Raw genomic sequence first — 20,712 nt, 5'->3', positions numbered from 1 at the left:
AGAAGTTAGACGCCCTCCTATGGGCGGCTCCTCTGCGGCTCCTGAGCGGAGCACCTGTAGCATACACCATGGCTAGAAGTTAGATGCCCTCCTATGGGTGGCTCCTCTACGGCTCCTGAGCGGAGCACCTGTAGCATACACCACGACTAGAAGTTAAACGCCCTCCGATGGGCGGCTCCTGGGTGGAGCACCTATAGCATACACCACGGCTGGAAGTTCAACGTCCTCCTATGGGCGGCTCCTCTACGGCTTCTGAGCGGAGCACCTGTAGCATTCACCATGGCTAGAAGTTAGACGCCCTCCTATGGGCGGCTCCTCAGCGGCTCCTGAGCGGAGCACCTGTAGCATACACCACGACTAGAAGTTCGACGCCCTCCTATGGGCGGCTCCTCTACGGCTTCTGAGCGGAGCACCTGTAGCATACACCATGGCTAGAAGTTAGATGCCCTCCTATGGGTGGCTCCTCTACGGCTCCTGAGCGGAGCACCTGTAGCATACACCACAGCTGGAAGTACATCGCCCTCCTGTGGGTGGCTCCTCTGCGGCTCCTGGGCGGAGCACTTGTAGCATACACCACAGCTGGAAGTTCAACGTCCTCCTTTGGGCAGCTCCTCTGCGGCTCCTGGGCGGAGCACCTGTAGCATTCACCATGGCTAGAAGTTCGACGCCCTCCAATGGGCGGCTCCTGGGCGGAGCACCTGTAGCCTACACCACGGATGGAATGTTCAACGCTTTCCTATGGGCGGCTCCTGGGCGGAGCACCTGTAGCCTACACCGCGGATGGAATGTTCAACGCTTTCCTATAGTCGGCTCCTGGGCGGAGCACCTGTAGCATACACCTCAGCTGGAAGTTCAATGCCCTCCTATGGGCGGCTCCTCTGCGGCTCCTGGGCGGAGCACCTGTAGCATACACCACGGCTGGAAGTTAAACGCCCTCCTATGGGCGGCTCCTCTGTGGCTCCTGGGCGGAGCACCTGTAGCATACACCAGGGCTGGTAGTTTGACGCCCTCCTATGGGCGGCTCCTCTGCAGCTCCTGGGCGGATCACCTGTAGCATACACCACGGCTGGAAGTTAAACGCCCTCCGATGGGCGGCTCCTGGGTGGAGCACCTATAGCATACACCACGGCTGGAAGTTCAACGCCCTCCTATGGGCGGCTCCTCTGCGGCTCGCGGGAGGAGCAGCTGTAGCATACACCACGGCTGGAAGTTAAACGCCCTCCTATGGGCGGCTCCTCTACGGCTTCTGAGCGGAGCACCTGTAGCATACACCATGGCTAGAAGTTAAACGCCCTCCTATGGGCGGCTCCTCTGCGGCTCGCGGGAGGAGCAGCTGTGGCATACACCACGGCTGGAAGTTAAACGCCCTCCGATGGGCGGCTCCTGGGTGGAGCACCTATAGCATACACCACGGCTGGAAGTTCAACGTCCTCCTATGGACGGCTCCTGGGCAGAGCACCTATAGCATACACCACGGCTGGAAGTTCAACGCCCTCCTATGGGCGGCTCCTCTGCGGCTCGCGGGAGGAGCAGCTGTAGCATACACCACGGCTGGAAGTTAAACGCCCTCCTATGGGCGGCTCCTCTACGGCTTCTGAGCGAGGCACCTGTAGCATACACCATGGCTAGAAGTTAAATGCCCTCCTATGGGCGGCTCCTCTGCGGCTCGCGGGAGGAGCAGCTGTAGCATACACCACGGCTGGAAGTTAAACGCCCTCCGATGGGCGGCTCCTGGGTGGAGCACCTATAGCATACACCACGGCTGGAAGTTCAACGTCCTCCTATGGGCGGCTCCTGGGCAGAGCACCTATAGCATACACCACGGCTGGAAGTTCAACGCCCTCCTATGGGCGGCTCCTCTGCGGCTCGCGGGAGGAGCAGCTGTAGCATACACCACGGCTGGAAGTTAAACGCCCTCCTATGGGCGGCTCCTCTACGGCTTCTGAGCGGAGCACCTGTAGCATACAACATGGCTAGAAGTTAGATGCCCTCCTATGGGTGGCTCCTCTACGGCTCCTGAGCGGAGCACCTGTAGCATTCACCATGGCTAGAAGTTAGACGCCCTCCTATGGGCGGCTCCTCTGCGGCTCCTGAGCGGAGCACCTGTAGCATACACCATGGCTAGAAGTTAGATGCCCTCCTATGGGTGGCTCCTCTACGGCTCCTGAGCGGAGCACCTGTAGCATACACCACGACTAGAAGTTAAACGCCCTCCGATGGGCGGCTCCTGGGTGGAGCACCTATAGCATACACCACGGCTGGAAGTTCAACGTCCTCCTATGGGCGGCTCCTGGGCAGAGCACCTATAGCATACACCACGGCTGGAAGTTCAACGCCCCCCTATGGGCGGCTCCTCTGCGGCTCGCGGGAGGAGCAGCTGTAGCATACACCACGGCTGGAAGTTAAACGCCCTCCTATGGGCGGCTCCTCTACGGCTTCTGAGCGGAGCACCTGTAGCATACACCATGGCTAGAAGTTAGATGCCCTCCTATGGGTGGCTCCTCTATGGCTCCTGAGCGGAGCACCTGTAGCATTCACCATGGCTAGAAGTTAGACGCCCTCCTATGGGCGGCTCCTCTGCGGCTCCTGAGCGGAGCACCTGTAGCATACACCATGGCTAGAAGTTAGATGCCCTTCTATGGGTGGCTCCTCTACGGCTCCTGAGCGGAGCACCTGTAGCATACACCACGACTAGAAGTTAAACGCCCTCCGATGGGCGGCTCCTGGGTGGAGCACCTATAGCATACACCACGGCTGGAAGTTCAACGTCCTCCTATGGGCGGCTCCTGGGCAGAGCACCTATAGCATACACCACGGCTGGAAGTTCAACGCCCTCCTATGGGCGGCTCCTCTGCGGCTCGCGGGAGGAGCAGCTGTAGCATACACCACGGCTGGAAGTTAAACGCCCTCCTATGGGCGGCTCCTCTACGGCTTCTGAGCGGAGCACCTGTAGCATACACCATGGCTAGAAGTTAGATGCCCTCCTATGGGTGGCTCCTCTACGGCTCCTGAGCGGAGCACCTGAAGAATACACCATGGCTAGAAGTTCGACGCCCTCCTATGGGCGGCTCCTCTACGGCTTCTGAGCGGAGCACCTGTAGCATACACCATGGTTAGAAGTTAGATGCCCTCCTATGGGCGGCTCCTCTACGGCTTCTGAGCGGAGCACCTGTAGCATTCACCATGGCTAGAAGTTAGACGCCCTCCTATGGGCGGCTCCTCTGCGGCTCCTGAGCGGAGCACCTGTAGCATACACCACGACTAGAAGTTAGACGCCCTCCTATGGGCGGCTCCTCTACGGCTTCTGAGCGGAGCACCTGTAGCATACACCATGGCTAGAAGTTAGATGCCCTCCTATGGGTGGCTCCTCTACGGCTCCTGAGCGGAGCACCTGTAGCATACACCACAGCTGGAAGTACATCGCCCTCCTGTGGGTGGCTCCTCTGCGGCTCCTGGGCGGAGCACTTGTAGCATACACCACAGCTGGAAGTTCAACGTCCTCCTTTGGGCAGCTCCTCTGCGGCTCCTGGGCGGAGCACCTGTAGCATTCACCATGGCTAGAAGTTCGACGCCCTTCAATGGGCGGCTCCTGGGCGGAGCACCTGTAGCCTACACCACGGATGGAATGTTCAACGCTTTCCTATGGGCGGCTCCTGGGCGGAGCACCTGTAGCCTACACCACGGATGGAATGTTCAACGCTTTCCTATGGGCGGCTCCTGGGCGGAGCACCTGTAGCATACACCACGGCTAGCAGTTCGACACCCTCCTATGGGTCGCTCCTCTGCAGCTCCTGGGTGGATCACCTGAAGAATACAGCATGGCTGGTTGTGTAATGCTGTCCTATGGGTCGCTCCTCTGCGGCTCTAGGGTTAGCCACTTGCAGCATACACGAAAGCAGGGTTAGCCACTTGCAGCATACACGAAAGCTGGCTGTAGAATACCACCTTATGCTTTGCTCGCCCCTTGTATAGACTTCTTGGCATATACTGCAGTTTATGACAGCACATTGAGAGCTCTGAAATATGGGCAGAAGGTAGTCAGAGTTTCTTACACTGTCCATAAGTGGGTCATAGAGGTGTGCAGACTACATGCACACCCAATCATTGGCCTCTCTAGAGAATGCACAGAGTTGCATATGTGCCAATTGTAAATAGTGGGAAGGTGCACAGATGGAGAATTTCAGGAAGATGCAGAGCGGATAAAAGGCAGAACTAGCAAACAGAGTGAGACTACAGAAGAAAGCAGTGCGTAGGGGAAAACAAGAGTGTCTCAGATGCTGCGAAAGTCAATAGCGCGTATACAGAGATAGTAATGTTTATTTACGGTCTCTTTTTCAGAAAGAAAACATTTTCAATTTAAATTATTCCCTGCAAAATAGGTATTCATTTATCTGATACAGCTGAGAATCATCACCAAAGGCTTCCTTTTTGGAAATAATGCCCCTCTGTGCTTTGCTCCTCTGCTGCTCCTGTGTGGACTTCTCGGCAAGTCCTACAGTTCATGATGGCACATGACTGATAGCTCTAAAGTAGAGGCAGAAGACAGAGAAAGTTTCTTTCACCATCCATCAGTGGGCCATAGAGGTGTGCGGACTTCTCACTTGAACCTTAGACAATTAGTAGAAATTCAGATGTACTTAAAAAAAGAATCTTGAAGTCACTGTAATCTAGCTTATGCCTAAAGGCCTAAATCTATCCATGACAATTAGCAATCCAGATCTGGCCCAGTGTCTTGGCGGAACGCTCTAAGCGTGCCCTCACGTGGACAGAGGACTACTGTCCCTGTCCTTTGAGTAGGACATTAAATGATAGTGGCAGTGCACAGCATTTATGAATCCCTACTATGACTAGATAGTTTTATCTGCATCAATGATAGTGTGGTTGATTGACCATGGTTGTGTATTGTCTCCATGTTATGTGTGCTCCAGAATATTGCACTGACATACTGTGTGCAGTACATGTACAGTGGGCAGGCGCTTTACGTGTAGGAGTACTGAAGCCAGTGAGCTCCATTTTGGATACCCCTGATTTAGCTTGGTACGAGCAGGAAAGTAAATGCAGCTCCATAGAATATGGACATTCATTAATGGCGTTCCAGTGGCTGGAAGGTGGCGAGACCGACACTGAAGTTAGGACAGTGGCGACCAGTCAACACATAGAAATTCTCAGAAGATTTTGCTAGCAAGAGGCTGCTAATGAATTCTTCCTGTGCTTTGCCATTTGGTAGAGAGGGTGGGACAGCAACTTGTTATTCTAGGTGAGGACGTATCTAGAGCAGATCAGGCCTTTTATCTTATTTCTGATTACGGTTTTAGAAAGGCTGACAACAGCTAGGTGCAGAGAACGCCGTTCATTATGTCTATGTGGCAGGTGGCCCTGTTTGTAGACTGACACTTTTCACAGCAGGTAGCACTGTGGCACTTTACGCAAAGGCTGTGCATGTAGACCAGCCTGAGAAGGACACTTGAAAAGCGACCACCCCAAACGGGTTCAGAAGTTTCAGACTGTAGATCCACATCCCAGTCTATAAAATAGGTCTAAAAGTGTGATCCAAACCACTCACTGGGTTCCAGTACCAAGTTCTTCCTGACCAATAAAGGGAGTGCACCACAGAGTACGTGAGCAGCAGCTGCGTAAGCCGCCCTGGTGTCTGCCTGACTGTCAGGCTCTCAGAGGAAATGAGACATCATCTAACCTCTGCCATTTCTGCTGGAGAAGCTGAGGGTCTTCCTGTTGCCTAGAACCCTGTCTGCCTCCTGAAAGAGGGAAGGAGTGTGATTGTACTTGCAGGAGAGCATCTAGTCAGGGAGGCTAGCATGCTCCCAGAGGAAGCCCACAATCCGAGTTAAACCAGGACTTCACCCCGTCGCTTACGTGTAGTGCGTCCCACTGACCCCCTTCATTATCACCTTGGCTTCTAGAGATATTTGCCTGCTGTGCTGGACCATAATAGAAATGGGTGTAGTCCTGACAAGCTCAGCTCGTCATGAGCACACGAGCACTGTGCCTCATGACGAGCTGAGCTCGCCATCAGCACAGAAGGGGTTATTCCCCCCATAACTGCCCCAAAGACTGCAGCAATCAAGAGTGGTCGTCTGCCACGGAGAATCGAGAGAGTCCGCTACTGCACCTCCCCGCTGTCAGCAAATGCACCTTGCGAGACTGATCTGCCTGGAGACTGCAAATGTGAAAGGATCTAGGCTGAGGTCCCACACCAGCCATTCCGCCTTCCGCCATCGCTACTGGCACCACGGAGAGGCTTCCGTGAAGACCGAAGGCGCGGGCTGCTCCACCTTCCCAAACCCTCTGAGAGCACTGGTCCACAGGCATCACAAGGCTTGGCTGTAAACAGAGGACAATGAACGGGACCTGCATGGGCAGAGTGGAGTGTGGAGACTGGACTATTTCTGCACAAAGTAAATCAAGGGTAAGAAGAAGTGACTGGCTGCCCTCTAAGCCCCATAGGGATACAGTGATTAGCAGCTCTGCCTCTGCCCAATTCATGCTTCTGCCATCAGTTACGGGGGACGGTAGTTTCTAGGTTTAACAGGGTGTGGCACGTTCCGTCAAAGACAATTAGGGTTCTAACCCTGCATCTGCTTGCTATAAGCAGAACTGTATATAATGTCATTCTATTGTGTGATTAAAGTACTTGCTTTTTATTCACACAAAAAGCACTGGACGTTAAACTATGCATCTCTTGCCTGATTGTTGAGTTCGGGGCTCTTGCCTCCTCTACTTACTCCCTGACAAGCCTATGAATGTAATCCTGCGCTACCCTGAGAGTCAAGTGTGGAAAGGGTTGTACTTGGCGCTGTTTGCAGAGTTACAGTAGGAGAGACCCAGGCCACCAGTGGCTAACAACCACCACCCCCACATCTGGGTCTAGTATTCAGTCTCTCCTGAAGCTCCTGCCCCCCTGCCCCAGAAGGGGATCTGACAGATGAGTATTTAATGACCCCAGCAATGGTCTGCTAACATTAAGGAAATTGGTAATTCTGCACCATACAGTACTTCTCACTTACACAATCCTCCATTTAATATTTACAGCACCATGAAACACAGATGTATGTTTGTCCGGTAGTTTCCTTTTGCCAGCGTCACGCTTATGTGAATATCTAACGAACTTGCAACTGTCGGAAATTAAATTGGTGCAAATGAAATCATAAACATACCCATGATAAAAGTAACTTTTCATTAATAAAAATGATTTTTTTTAAAGTCCACAGTCCTTGGTGAAAAAGAAACTGTGGGGAGAATGCAAGCGCTCAGTACTGGGCGCAGTGTTCCATGCAGCAGTAATCTACAAGCTGCGAAGACAGCCACTATTAGAGAGGGCCGTCCAAGGCCCTGGCACGGAGGAGGCCCGCATCTCTGATGGTCAAGAAGGACAAGTTATTTTCCTTCGGTAACGCCTTATCTGGTAGAGACATGATCTAGCCACAGATGTCTCACCTTTGAACTTCCAGGCGTCAGGCTGGATCCGAAAGATTTTCTTCTCAGCAGTACACCGGTTACCCAGGTGGCATTGGTTGACTCCGCGTGACTGCATAGTTGTAACGTCTGCATCATCAATATAACCGCAACTCCGGCACGCTCAAGTCAGTAGTTTTTATGACTTTCCACGCCAGAAGTGCAAAGCCAGGAAGTGACTGACTATGGTGTGTTAAAAAATAAACAGCTAGGGCCCTGAAGGGGAACAACTCTGACACTTAAAAATCAACTCCGCAGTGCGGGGAGGATGGGTGGGTCGGTAAGAAATCTGCAGCTAGATCATGTCTCTACCAGATAAGGCGTTGATGAAGATAAGTAACTTGTCCATCTAATAGGGATATCTAGCTACAGATTTCTTACCTCTGTACAGATACCCACGCAATACCATCCCGGGCTTAGACCAGAAAATCCTGCAAAACAGAGTGACCAATCAGGCCTACTCTGCAGACTCGAGAATCCAGGCAGTTGTGTATGGCGAACGAGGGCAGCGTTGCCCATGTGGCAGCTTGGCATATATCAGACTAAGAAGGTTTTACGGTCAAGGACGGGGTGGTGGCTTGGCTCGACTTCTGGTTTCCTGACCCGAGAGGCCGGGGTGAACCACGTGCACAGCCCTGCAGAGTTTTCTGAACTTGCGGCACCCTCTGGCCAGGGTAGGAATGGCACGGCTGGTACGCACTTCCATAGCCACAAAAGGAGTAAAAATTGGATGAAGCCCTGGGGGCGGTAGTGAGGCCAAACAACTTGGGTGTGCTCTGCGAGTCTCTAAAGCGCTCAAGAGCAGCATCCGCCTGATCTCTGAAGATACAGGTGCCATCAAAGGGCATGACCGTGAGGTTGGCCTGGACATCACCCGAAAAACCAGATGTTCTCACCCAGGCATGGCGACATACCTCCCCTGTCATGGAAATTGCTCTGCCTAGTAAGTCCATCTTGATTGGGAACTTAGTTGCGTCCCGCCCGTCTGATATCACTTGTTATAGTAGAACCTGGTCCTCCTCCAAGACTCTGGGCAGCACTTGCCCTACCGTATCCCACATGGAATGGGATTAATGGCCCAAGAGTCATGCGTTGTTTACAAACCGCAATGCTAGGCTGGTGGATGACAAAAGTTTATTTCCAAAGTTCTCCAGTGTCTTGGATTCCCTGTCCGGGGGTGCGGAAGGGAATTCGCCACCAGAAGTGGAAACTTGGACCACAGAGCTTCGGGGTGGAGGGGGGGGGGGGGGGGGAGGAGTGGGTGGGATAGGTGGTGAGATAAGTTTGGTCACCCGATGCAGGGCGTTGGCGGGGGCGATCGTCCTATTCACAGTAGCCCCTGTGCTGGGTTTGGGCCATATCCCCAGAAGGAGGTCTGCAAGGCCTCTTTGAAAGGCAGTAGGGGTTCCGAACTCGAGACCCCAGGCTGCGGGACCTCTGTCAAGACTTGCCACTGTAAGAAGCTGCAGGTCAAGGACCTCTGCAGCCCTACACACCACCATGGCAAAAGATGCTGTCTCCTCCGTAACCAGAGTAGGAGGGGAAAGCATACCAGTGTCTGGAGAGGTGTCCAGACCCCTGGCTTCACCTAATTCCTCATACCAGTCCAGATCTTGTTGTTGCAGGAAATCTAAGGGATCCTGCTCCTCCTCCAATACTAACCCTTTCAAATAGGGCAGAAAAAACTGCATGTCTCTCTGCATCGGAGGCTGCCTGACCGGTTAAGTGTCTTTGGGAATGAGGATAGGGGAGCACCACCGCCGGTGGGTGCTGGTGACGCCAAGGACCTCGGCCGTAACGCCGGGAACCGCTGCTGTGGAGGTGTGACCGGCGTCGGTCTGGATCCAGGAACAGCTCCACTTAGGTCTGTGGCACCAGAGCCGCAGGCATAGGAAACACAGGGCACCTCCACCTTCTGAGCCTGCAGGGCCCGAAAGGGTGCCGGTAGAGTCAGGCCGCCCAAATATGGCGCACATGGCATCATAAAGTTCTTTCAGTTAGGCGAGGGTCGTTACCGGCCCTGGAAAGGGAGGGAAACAAGGAACTGACATGGGCACCCGCTCCTCAGAGCAGGTACTCGAACACCGAGGTTCCTCCACAGCCTCGTGTGACTGTTGGGGCGAAGTAGACTTCTCGTGATGCACTTACCTGACCTATAAGACTTTGACAGAGGATTTCTATTCACCGGAGCGATGCTCGGACCTTCTTCTTGATCAAGAGCTCGACTGGGACCATCATGTAACGCGGTAATTTTAAAAATGCTGCACACAGCAGGAAAAGCCGCCGCAGCGAGGCGGATAACGCAACACCGTTTCAAGACCACAGTTTAAACAGTTTTAAATGAGCCGTTCTGGGTACCACCACAGGGTGGTGATAGTTCCCAGCACTTGATAATGTTACAGCCTTTGCACTACGAATAAAAAGTCACTACTGTATAATATCAGGACTCTTCTAGGTTGAATGCGGATGGTTTTGGAAGAGGAGTTTTCATTTTTTGACTTTTAATTTAGCATGTTCGTATCTATTGGTTACTTCTACATGAGGGCCATGTGTTTCTACATAAGGATGCGTTATGTTCACAGATACAACAGTTGGTTCTAAACATGCGGCTTCCTGAAAAAGGCATTGAGCCGAAACAAGCGTAGACAATTGAAATGAAAATCCACTGAGAGATAGATATTCTTTGTACATTCTTTATATTGTATTTCTGATTTATTTATCACTGTTACCAAGTTTTCAATAGGAACAATATTAAGTTCAATTGATGTATTCTGTTGATTCACGAGAGGGTATGAAAGATTAAATTAATGGAGTTAAGTGAATTGTGGAGCTTTATTTCAGATCATTGGATTATATCGTTTCCTTAGACTTTAACACAATAAAAAGAATTGAATATCAAATAAACAGAATTTATAGTGCCATGCCTTCCCGGTCATTGTTTTGTGTACCCTCTTTGTTGTGGTAATCAACTATAAATTTAGATTTGTTTTGTTAATTGCTAAGTTGCCTAATATTTTGAGCCCATGATTATATTTACCCTGCCTTAGCAACTGTATTGATTAGCCTTTTTCTATACACTAACAACCAAATATAGCAATAAGCAACAGAAAGTCAACCAGTCAACCTTTGCAAAGGGTGTTCCACTGCGCGGTAACAAGTGTTGCTGCATTTTTTATAACTTTTGAACTTTTTGTTCAAATCTGCAGATTATGAAGCAGATGCTGGATATGCGGCAAATCCATAATTATGGGGAAAATGCAGTGGCCGCACAGCTGTGTAATTTCAGTGGCCCGGCATACAGTCACACGAGAGTTTTTGAGGACGAGTAAGCAACAGTTTGTACTTTGTTGGAGCTGTTTTGGCGCAGCCACCGATCAGAGGGAGTCGGACGGGGTGTTGGTGAGCAAGGGATTTTGGGCGCCCCTTACTACTCTGAACTGCTTTCCTCAACTGGTGGTTTGTTTGTTCTGAAGAGAATCTCAAATACCTTTATTTGGCTAAAACCAGTTTTTCTTGGCAGTTATTTCTCGAAATTGTGTCTAGGTAACTGTCTTATGCTTCGATGAACTTTCATTGGCTATTAGTACTCTTTGGTGTTACTGTTGCTTAACGCCTTGCGTGTGGTGCAGATTTCTGCAGTGCGCTGCAGATTGCAAAAACCCACGTTACATGACGAGCTCAGCTCATCATGAGTGTACGAGAGGTGTACCTCATGACGAACTGTCCTCATCATGAGCGTCGAAGGGGTTAAAACTTAAAAATTCTCATCTCCAGTTCTCTTTATTGGATTTTTTTTCGTTTTGGGGGTCATTATGTTCATTCAAATGCACTCCAGTTTTACGGTTAGATGTGACAGCACAGCTCTTGCCAGAAAATTATGCAAGAATCACTAAGAGAGGGGCTTTGGCTACACCCTCATGTGCGGAGCCAGGAGTACGTTTTCATTGGGCAGCAGTTGTGTGCTTCCGCACAAAAAAAGAGCCCTCCACACATCTGTGATCATCTGCTTAAATATCCAGCTGTGTGAACTTGAACTTTCAGGACCACCCATGCCACTTTAAAGCTATTAAAGTGTCTTTGATAACTAGCTAATGGAAGATGGTATACCCTGGCACCAGCACAAACGAGAGGAGGGAAGGCATCATCTTACTTGGATTCTTGGGTCTGGTTTGACAGTGCACCTGTCACCTCACCTTTTGACCTACATCATTATCAATATTCTGCATTGCTGGTTCTGCATAAATGGATATCCATTCCCATTGTATCTACTTATAATGCTTCACATTATCATATGACATTCCTTTAAAGCCAAAACTATTGGCATTTCCAGTGCTTGTTTTAATGCAGTTTAGGATTCTTATTGTTTGGTATTCAGGCTTTATTACTGTTTTGGTACTGCTCATATAGTTTAAATAGTTCAAGTTTAGCCTGTCTGCTCTGTAATATAGCTACAGGAGGGGGGATTCAGGTCTATATAGAGACTGCGGGGTTCGCCGTGGCAAGTTAGGGTTATTATTGCTTGAGGTGGACGACTGCCCACTCCCAATAAATCCATGTTCTTACACAACTAGTAGTAAGAAAATGGGCAGGAGCCATGCCCTGAGAGTTCTTGGTAAGGCCACAAACTGTCTTGCAGGAGACCGCCCATGCGCGGTCTAGAAGGTTCCACCTAAAGAGATGACAGCAGGATTGTAAGGAAAACCACAGAAAAGAAAATATCATGTTTAAATTAAAACAATGGGTACAGAAAAAAAAATAGTAAAAATTAAAAATACATAACTACAAATGTTAAGTAAAACAAATGAGTACACATTTAAAATTTGTGGTTGAAAGATGAGTGGCGGCACTGCGTGTACTCGTAGGTCGACCAGTGCCACAGCAACACACGGGCTACTGGGGGGGGCACTGCGGTGAGTCAAAGGGTTGGCGCAGTCACCGGTGGGGTCAAGCTAAGAGCGTGTATACGCCATGGGGGGTCAAAGGGTTGGTGCAGTCAAGGGTGGGGTCAAGGTAAGGGCGTGTATACGCCATGGGGGATCTAAGGGTTGGTGCAGTTACGGGTTGGGTCCAGCTAAGGGCGTGTATAGGCACTTGGGGGGTCAATGGGTTGTGCAGTTACAGGTGGGGTCCAGCTAAGGGCGTGTATAGGCCACTGGGGAGGGGGGTCAAAGGGTTGGCAGTCACGGGTGGGGTCAAGGTAAGGGCGTGTATACGCCATGGGGCGTTAAAGGGTTGGTGCAGTTACGGGTTGGGTCCAGATAAGGGCGTGTATAGGCACTTGGGGGGGGGGGTCAATGGGTTGTGCAGTCACAGGTGAATTTCCAGCTAAGGGCGTGTATAGGCCACTGGGGAGGGGGGTCAAAGGGTTGGCAGTCACGGGTGGGGTCAAGGTAAGGGCGTGTATACGCCATGGGGCGTTAAAGGGTTGGTGCAGTTACGGGTTGGGTCCAGATAAGGGCGTGTATAGGCACTTGGGGGGGGGGTCAATGGGTTGTGCAGTCACAGGTGAATTTCCAGCTAAGGGCGTGTATAGGCCACGGGGGGTTAAAGGGTTGGCCCAGTCATGGGTGGGGTCAAGCTAAGGCACCCCTTCCACCTCCCCCCCTTCTCTCTGCCTTGGGAGCCCGGGCCGGTGTTATCCACACAGCAGCAGATGCTGAGAATGGAGCCGAGGCCCACGGCAGCGCGGGAGAACGAGCCGGCTCCTCCCGGGGAAGCCCTCGTCCTCGGCTGCCTGCAGCCGCCTCCGCGCCCCGGCCCGGGGTCCCCCGCCGCCGCCGCCGGTGAGTCATCCCCGGGCCGATGAGTCACCGCCGTGTGCGCCGCCGTGTGTGCAGTCGTGACTCACCTCTCCAGCATGCCGGGCAGCAGCAGCCGCGTCATCTGCAGGGGAGAGAAGGGGCAGGTAAGTACGGGGCAGAGAGCGTGACTAGAGAGAGCGCTCGGGATAATAGACAGACAGACAGACAGGGCGTGACAGGGAGGCGCTGAGGACACTAGACAGACAGACAGGGCGTGACAGAGAGGCGCTGAGGATACTAGACAGACAGACAGTACCCCCGCAGCTCGTATCAAGAGCCTGGAGCCCCCACTGACCCACTCAAGCCCCCTCCGCACAGCACACCAGGCGCAGGCGGACTTCAAGGCGCTGGGCAGCATCGCACACAATACTTTACTCTGCATCAATTTACATACAGTGACTGCAGCGAAGACCGGCTCATTCACAAAATGCTGCATATGCCCCGCAATCGACCTTTTAAAAGACAATAAAACATGTTTTTTTAAACTCGACGTTCTGTTTGAGGGCCTGAGCGTCTCCTGCATGCATTAAATTGTACATATAGATAGTACAGAGTGCGTTTTAGAGGCACAGGGGACTGTGTGACACGAGTCCGACACTTCCTAGTAGAGGCTTTACATCAGTTAGGACATTGAAACGCTTTTCCAAAGAACGCCAACACAGTGAGAGTATGAACAAGAGATCTCCAGTAACATCACTTCACTGCCCCCACAGTTCATCACATTTTGAAAAAACACTGCAGCTGCCAACTTTCAGGATGTCGGGTGGTCCAAGGTGTCCTCCCCCCAGAGAAACACCCCAAACGGGAGCTGCAGTCAAATACCATTTTATTGCTGTGTGTACATACGTACGTGCACACGCACACACACCTCCCCCCATTATCTCGTAATCAGCATTATCACACCCTTGCACCTCCATGCATAAGACGCAGTTCCTGTCCACCCCCGCACCACGAGGGTCCTAGTGCGTGTCACATCAATCAATATGCGACACCCAGATTAGAATAAGTGGCCGTTCTTTCATTCAGAACTGTATTTTGGTGGTTTAAAGCATCTGATACAAAAGATGCTTCCAGGCAGCACAGACGAAATATGAGAACTGCATCTCAGACGAGAGGACTTTGCATGAATGGCCTTTAAGAATAACTCTTTCTCCACAACCTTATGGAGAACGAGAGAGGGAGGAAGAGACAGGCCGAGAGAGGGAGGAAGAGACAGACCGAGAGAGGGAGGTAGAGACAGACCGAGAGAGGGAGGAAGAGACAGGCCGAGAGAGGGAGGAAGAGACAGGCCGAGAGAGGGAGGAAGAGACAGACCGAGAGAGAGAGGTAGAGACAGACCGAGAGAGGGAGGAAGAGACAGACCGAGAGAGGGAGGTAGAGACAGACCGAGAGAGAGAGGTAGAGACAGACCGAGAGAGGGAGGAAGAGACAGGCCGAGAGAGGGAGGAAGAGACAGACCGAGAGAGGGAGGAAGAGACAGGCCGAGAGAGGGAGGAAGAGACAGACCGAGAGAGCGACCGTGGGTCTGTGATGCCACGGCGAGGGCCTGTATCAGCCATTCCCACCGGGGCAGCTGACCGGATCCGTGAATTTAAAACATTCCCAGAGCTCCCACTGTGGTCTACATTTAAAACATGTATATTCTTTATCCAGCCTATCTTCATGTCCCCCAAATAAACCCTCGGCTCTGCTCTTGTGTGAATCAGTTCCTTATTTAGCCTCCAACGAGTTCCTACTTCGAGAAATCGTAGGGAGTCCGTGTGATATCTGGGAGAAGGGAGAGGCAGAATTTTGTTTTATATTGCCCTGGTATGCAGATCAGTGGCAGACCGCTAGTTCTTTTGGCACACCGGATTCCAACAAAATAATTATCATAAGTAAGCGCTAAGACAAGCTAAATCTTGCTCTGTGGCCGACCAGCCAGTGGTTTGATCAAGAGTAGCTCAGCGTTGGATGGGCCCTGGTAGCCGCTCCCAGAAGGTAAACATGAACAAAGAGATTCATTTGTTTGCAGATGAAGATCTATTTGAAACGGTCTGGTAACATGCCTGAGATTATGAAGAGATTCCAGTGTCTGATCATACATGCGCTTGTAAAGAGAATCCAGTGTCCAGAAACATGCATGATGAGATGAGATTTTGTAAAGCACACAGATTCCGGGTGCTGGATTCAAGGCACAGATCGTCCTGTAAGCTTTTTGAAAAAGCAAGGTCTGTAAGGTGGTTGGCTCGCTTGCGGTACGTACCTCCAGAGGAAGGTTATTCTAAGCGACCGGTCCGAGGCAGGAAAAGGACCTCCATCCAGTTCTAGCCTGGAAGACTTTTGGAACTTTGACCAACTGACCGTAGGGGGGCCGCAGGTTTCTATAAAGGACGCAGCCACAAAGGCTCTCTCTCAGATGCCACCGACAGCATCGGGCAGGACTTTGTGAGCAAGGACCAGGGATTTGAAAAGGATTTTTCTATTATTAGGAATCCAGTGAAGGGCCTTCAAATGCGAGGACATATGGGTTCACGGGGGAAGGATGAGGTAGATTCGGCTGCCGCATTCTGCACCACTTGAGGTCTGGATTTGTGGTTGGAAGGTGAGGACACTGTCAAATTAGATTCCTAAATTTTTTTCAGTGTCGTGTTAAGGGTAGGGATAGAGGGCGTCCTTCGGCCAGAAGATCCTCTATAAGTCTGGTGAATCTAGGGACAATAAACACAATATCCATTTTGTCAGGATTACATTAATTGGTTGATGGACAGCCAGGGAAACAGAGAGGCAGATTTTCTGGTTTAAATCTACTTATTAATGTTCATAGAGAAGTTATTTTGCAATACAAGGCCTGAGGTCCATTGGCTGTATTCTCGTTACAAAATTCCTGAATAATCTAAACATGCTTCCCACCCAACCACAGGACCAAAGCAGAAAGAATGGTTTAAGTCTCAAGAACTCAACCAGAGAACTTTCCAATGGGCATTTACAGAGAGCTGCGGGGAGTCGCAGTCAGACGAAGAAAGCCTAAGTATTTGGTGCAGGTAAGTTCTCTGAACTCCAAGGACAACATGGTCAGAAATGGTCGCCTTAGACGGAGAACAGGTTCCTTTGATCGATACAGAGAGAACAGCTCCTTCCCTAGGGTGGACTATAGTCGATGTTACCATCCCTGGTATGTCAGTATCCGACCCGTACCCCAGTGTGATAGGATGTTTAGTAAAGCTCCACCCAAGGCTAGTCCAATTTCTCTGCCTCGTCGAGTTTTAAAGCGGAAAGTAAGTGCATTAGGTATGCTCAATATAACATAAGCAGGGAAACGGGGCAGATGTGCATTGAAATGGGTGTCTACGTCATCCAATATCTGTGTCCAATAAGATGTGAGAGCAGGACATTCCCATAGATTATGCAGTAATGAGCCCAAGGAATCATAGTTGCACCGACACTCAGACTTTCGATTCCGGTTGCCTCTGTGTAAACGAGGAGCAGTGAGGTACCAATGGGAGACAATCTTGGTGGCAGGTTCAATACCGACCATATTACGAGCTGTATGTCTGGCGAATAGAGCTGTATGCCTGGCGAATAGAGCTGTATGCCTGGTGAATAGAGCTGTATGCCTGGGGTGATAGAGGAAGTTTTTAATGCCTACTCAAGCGATTTTTCTCACTTTCCACAGGAGAAAAGAAGCTGGGTATCGTCAATTTATGAGATTACCTTAACTAACACCCACGGTCTCAGCTAGCACAGCTAAGAGCACAAGATAAACCCTGATAAGGTGGGGCTGAGTGCTGAGCCCTGTGCACTCCAATAGTTAGCTCTCGAGCTGTGGAGGAGGAAGGGGGCAGTCAAACTTCTCGGCTTCTTTCATCCAAGAAGGAAGTGAGTCACTTCAGAGCTAGATCACCAATCCCAATTGATTGGAGGCGGTCAAGGAGTCTCAAGTAGGAGACACTATCGAAGGCTGCAGATAGATCCTACATCATCAAGACAGCCTTCCCCCCTTTGCCTAGAGTGCCCTAATATGCTCTGTGACCTCTAATAGGGCCGGTTCAGTGCTAAAGTGAGTTCTGAATCCAGACTCGGACGCAGAAGACCAATATTATCCATATACTGGGAGAGTTGGTCATTTACAACATTTCCCCAAAACTTTTTCAAAAAGCAGGGAGAAGGAAAATGGGCCCATAATTTGCTAGACATTTGGGATCAGTCATGGGCATTTAAACAAAGGCAGAAATCTGTAGATGTATGACATTACAACAAAACTATTACAACGCAGGATCCATTCTAACGCATTGCCATTACAACGCAGCTGCTATTACAAGAATGCCATTACAACGTAAGTATGGGTAAGTATTTTTTTTTTTAATTAATGGGAATTTAATGGTAGTGTAAGGGTTGGATAGTGTAGGGGTTAAAATTACTATTCTAACTCCAGGGGGGTGTAATAGTAGGGTAAGTGTTGGATGGTGTAGGGGTTAAAATTTATTTAAATACTTACCCATACTTAAGTTGTAATGGCATGCGTTGTAATAGCAGCTGCGTTGTAAAATTTCGCTGAAATGGTAGTGCGTTGTTATAGTTGCGTTGTAATGGCTGTGTCCCGAATTCTGTCACTTTTCCCTTGCACCAGAACAGTTCCTGATGGCAATGAGGTATTCAAAACTTTGTTTACAATGGGATTGATGACTTGTGCATGCACTTGCAGAGAAAGTCATATGTTTGATCACAAGCATACATGTTTAAAGAGGTTCCTGTGTCAGATTGTAAGCATAAACTTGTAAAGGGGTTCCAGTACGACTGTTGCTGTGCCAACAGAACCATAGCACAGGTAGCGCTGGGAGGGACCTGAATTAAAAGGAGAAACAGCAGTGTTTTATTATTATAGGTTTCAGATGCCCATCAATTCGGAACCCTGTGAAGTGATGAAAAAAAAAAGCATCACTGATGCTGGAAGTCTTGAGCAAGAAGAAGTGCAGCCATTCTTCATGCAGCTCAGCTGTGGGCAGAGAGAAGGCGAGGGATGAACACAGTTTATGACAAGCCATCACATTTTGTGTTTCTGGTCTTCCGCCTGCAGACTGTCTACGTCAAGTCTGTGTTTCTTCTACTAAAAGAATTCACTTTATGTCCAACTTGTTCTAGGGTCACAACCGTCGTCGAGTGATGGCAATGCAAACCCTCTCTTGTTTTCCTATTTTTTTAAGCATATGCAAATTTAGAAAAATTGTATTGAAAACAGAAAAGCACAGAAACAGAGCGGAGCAGAAGTGCATCCTCCATTAGATGGAGTAGGCCAAGGGAGTGTGGAGTTGGTCCAAAGGGTGCAATAAGTAGCTTCACATAAGGTGTCTTAAGTGAAAAAAAGGCGTGCTGGGAAAGAACCTTTGCGACAAATGGGCACGACAGTCTAGGAGTAGGACTGCAGAGCTCATCTGGTCAATGCCGCATGTAGCTTACGAAGACCTTTAGTCCACTAGTGATTTCGGAATAAAAAGTAGGAATGGATTGATTGGTGGATGGGAGTATGTTAATGACAAAAGACCAAATCACCTGTTAAAAATTGTTGGTTTCTGAAGCTTTACTGCAAAGTGATCGCCAATTCATCTGGTAATAAGTGGCGATAAGGAAAGGCATATCCCCCATCAAAATCAGAAACCAGCACGACCATCCCTTCCCCCAGACTACAGCCGCTTTGGCATTGGGTATAAAAATATTCACACAGCAATGCAATAATAAAACGCGAAGACGGCTTTACTAGTTCATATCCATCAAATGACTTACCATGGCAGTAACTGAATGAATAAATCTGCCTCTAAGCAACTTGCTCTCGTTGCGATCTGTGGTTTTACCTTTTTACTGCTTTTGAAACTTACAGACTAGAGTCTGATGGGTGGAGATAACGAGCATTTGTTCTTCAAAAAGAATACTTTGCTTACCACTCTTACTGGTGGATACTCTAAGCTAACCACATTTTTCTAACCTCGGATGTTTCTAGTGCCATATCACCCTACAGGGACTTTACAACGCCAAAAAAGTGATGGAGCACAGCCGCAAAAAAACACTACCCTCGAAAGCGGACGTCTGCTCCTTTTTAGGTCTCGCCTGGCGTTGGAGCGCGCATGCGCTCCTCGTCTGTCAGAGCTATATTCAACAAGTCCGTTTCGAGAAGGGGAATCGAGCCCCGTCCCTCATTTTCATTGAGTAGCGTCTTCGTTTATGTCAAACGATGGCTTCCCATTGAAAAGGAGGGTTTTCGGTTGCTGCCCTTTGGCTTTTTTGGACGGCCCCCAAGGACTCAGTTGCCTGCATTACGGCTGTTGTGACAAAGTTTCTTATCAAAAGCTTTGTCATGCTGCCTTGCATGCGCCAGTCGGCTCTCTAATTAGTTGACAATTAGCAAATTAGCACTGTGATTGGTGGACCTTGTCAACCAATCAGAGAGCCTATTGGTGCATGCTGCAGGAGTGCACGGCAGTGATGTTCAGCCTTGCATGGCTTGCTTAGCGGCTTGTTAATGCTGCACTCGCTTCCGCTCTTATTTTGCTTTTTCCATTCATTCTGCATCGCTCACCCTCGCTCCCTTTGATTCCCTCTTTTGTACAAGTTCTTGGCTTTCTCTGTCATCGTCTGCTTTCTCTTTTCACTCTCACTTCGTTCTTCCTCTCGAGTCCTTTTGCTTCTCTTCAATTTTTGTGTTTCTCTCCTTCCACGTTTCTACTTTCTCTTCGTCTCTTTTTACCCAGTCTATCTTCTACGTAGTTTCACACCTCCTTCTTTTGCAGTCTTCTACTGCTCCATTCTCTCCCATTGTTCCACAGCCCACTCCAACTAAACTACTTCCCCTTGTTGCTTCTTAGCGCGCCCCCTCTAAGCTTCCCCCACTGCCCCAGTCCCAACCCGTGCTCCTCTTTTTACCCAAGCAGAGTTTTTCCCTCTCTTTCTCCAAGCTGCGTTTGCTCCTCTGTTTTATCGAACACCCTCTACAGTTCTCTTCCACGCTCGTTTCATCCCGGACCAGGCATATTCCTGGAATCCAGCTGTTGCTTCAGCACCTTACCTACTTGAATGTGCCCTAGGCCTGCCCTGCTCTACTCCCCTCTCCCGGGACAGGCTGGCACGTCCCATAAGAATACTGCCACCTGCGTCCAGGTCTTCTCTATAGCTACACTAATCATGTTCATGCAAATGACACGCACAATGTGCCGGGTGAGGAGCTAGAGTTTTAATACAGTATTGACACACTGTGTGATCCTGGGCAAATAACTTCTCAGTACATTTCTGTACAAGCTTAACGGCTAGAAACGGAAGGAACCAGAGTATGAAGCTCAATGTTGACATCTAGGCAATAAAACTGAGGATGTTTGTAAACCTCCACCCCACTGGCTGCATCCCCTTTATTAGTGAGAATAGCCCAGGAGACGGTTGAGTTTTATGTCGTATGTAATGAACAAAGAACTTC

General features: G+C 49.9%; 1 protein-coding gene across 1 annotated transcript in view; it reads right to left on the bottom strand.

Annotated features, from left to right (window-relative positions):
• HSD17B12 (hydroxysteroid 17-beta dehydrogenase 12) overlaps positions 1-20,712 on the bottom strand; it is a 361,745-nt gene that overhangs the window by 119,438 nt on the left and 221,595 nt on the right. Inside the window, exon 7 of the mRNA XM_086950325.1 lies at positions 13,322-13,356. Coding sequence (XP_086806451.1) covers positions 13,322-13,356 — 35 coding nt within the window. The remainder of the gene's footprint in view (positions 1-13,321; positions 13,357-20,712) is intronic.

The sequence above is a fragment of the Lissotriton vulgaris genome, unplaced genomic scaffold, assembly GCF_964263255.1.
Source record: "Lissotriton vulgaris unplaced genomic scaffold, aLisVul1.2 SCAFFOLD_661, whole genome shotgun sequence".
In the NCBI taxonomy this organism is placed as follows: Eukaryota; Metazoa; Chordata; class Amphibia; order Caudata; family Salamandridae; genus Lissotriton; species Lissotriton vulgaris.
The sequence above is the reverse complement of the archived record's forward strand: the minus strand, read 5'-3'. Positions and strand labels throughout refer to the sequence as shown.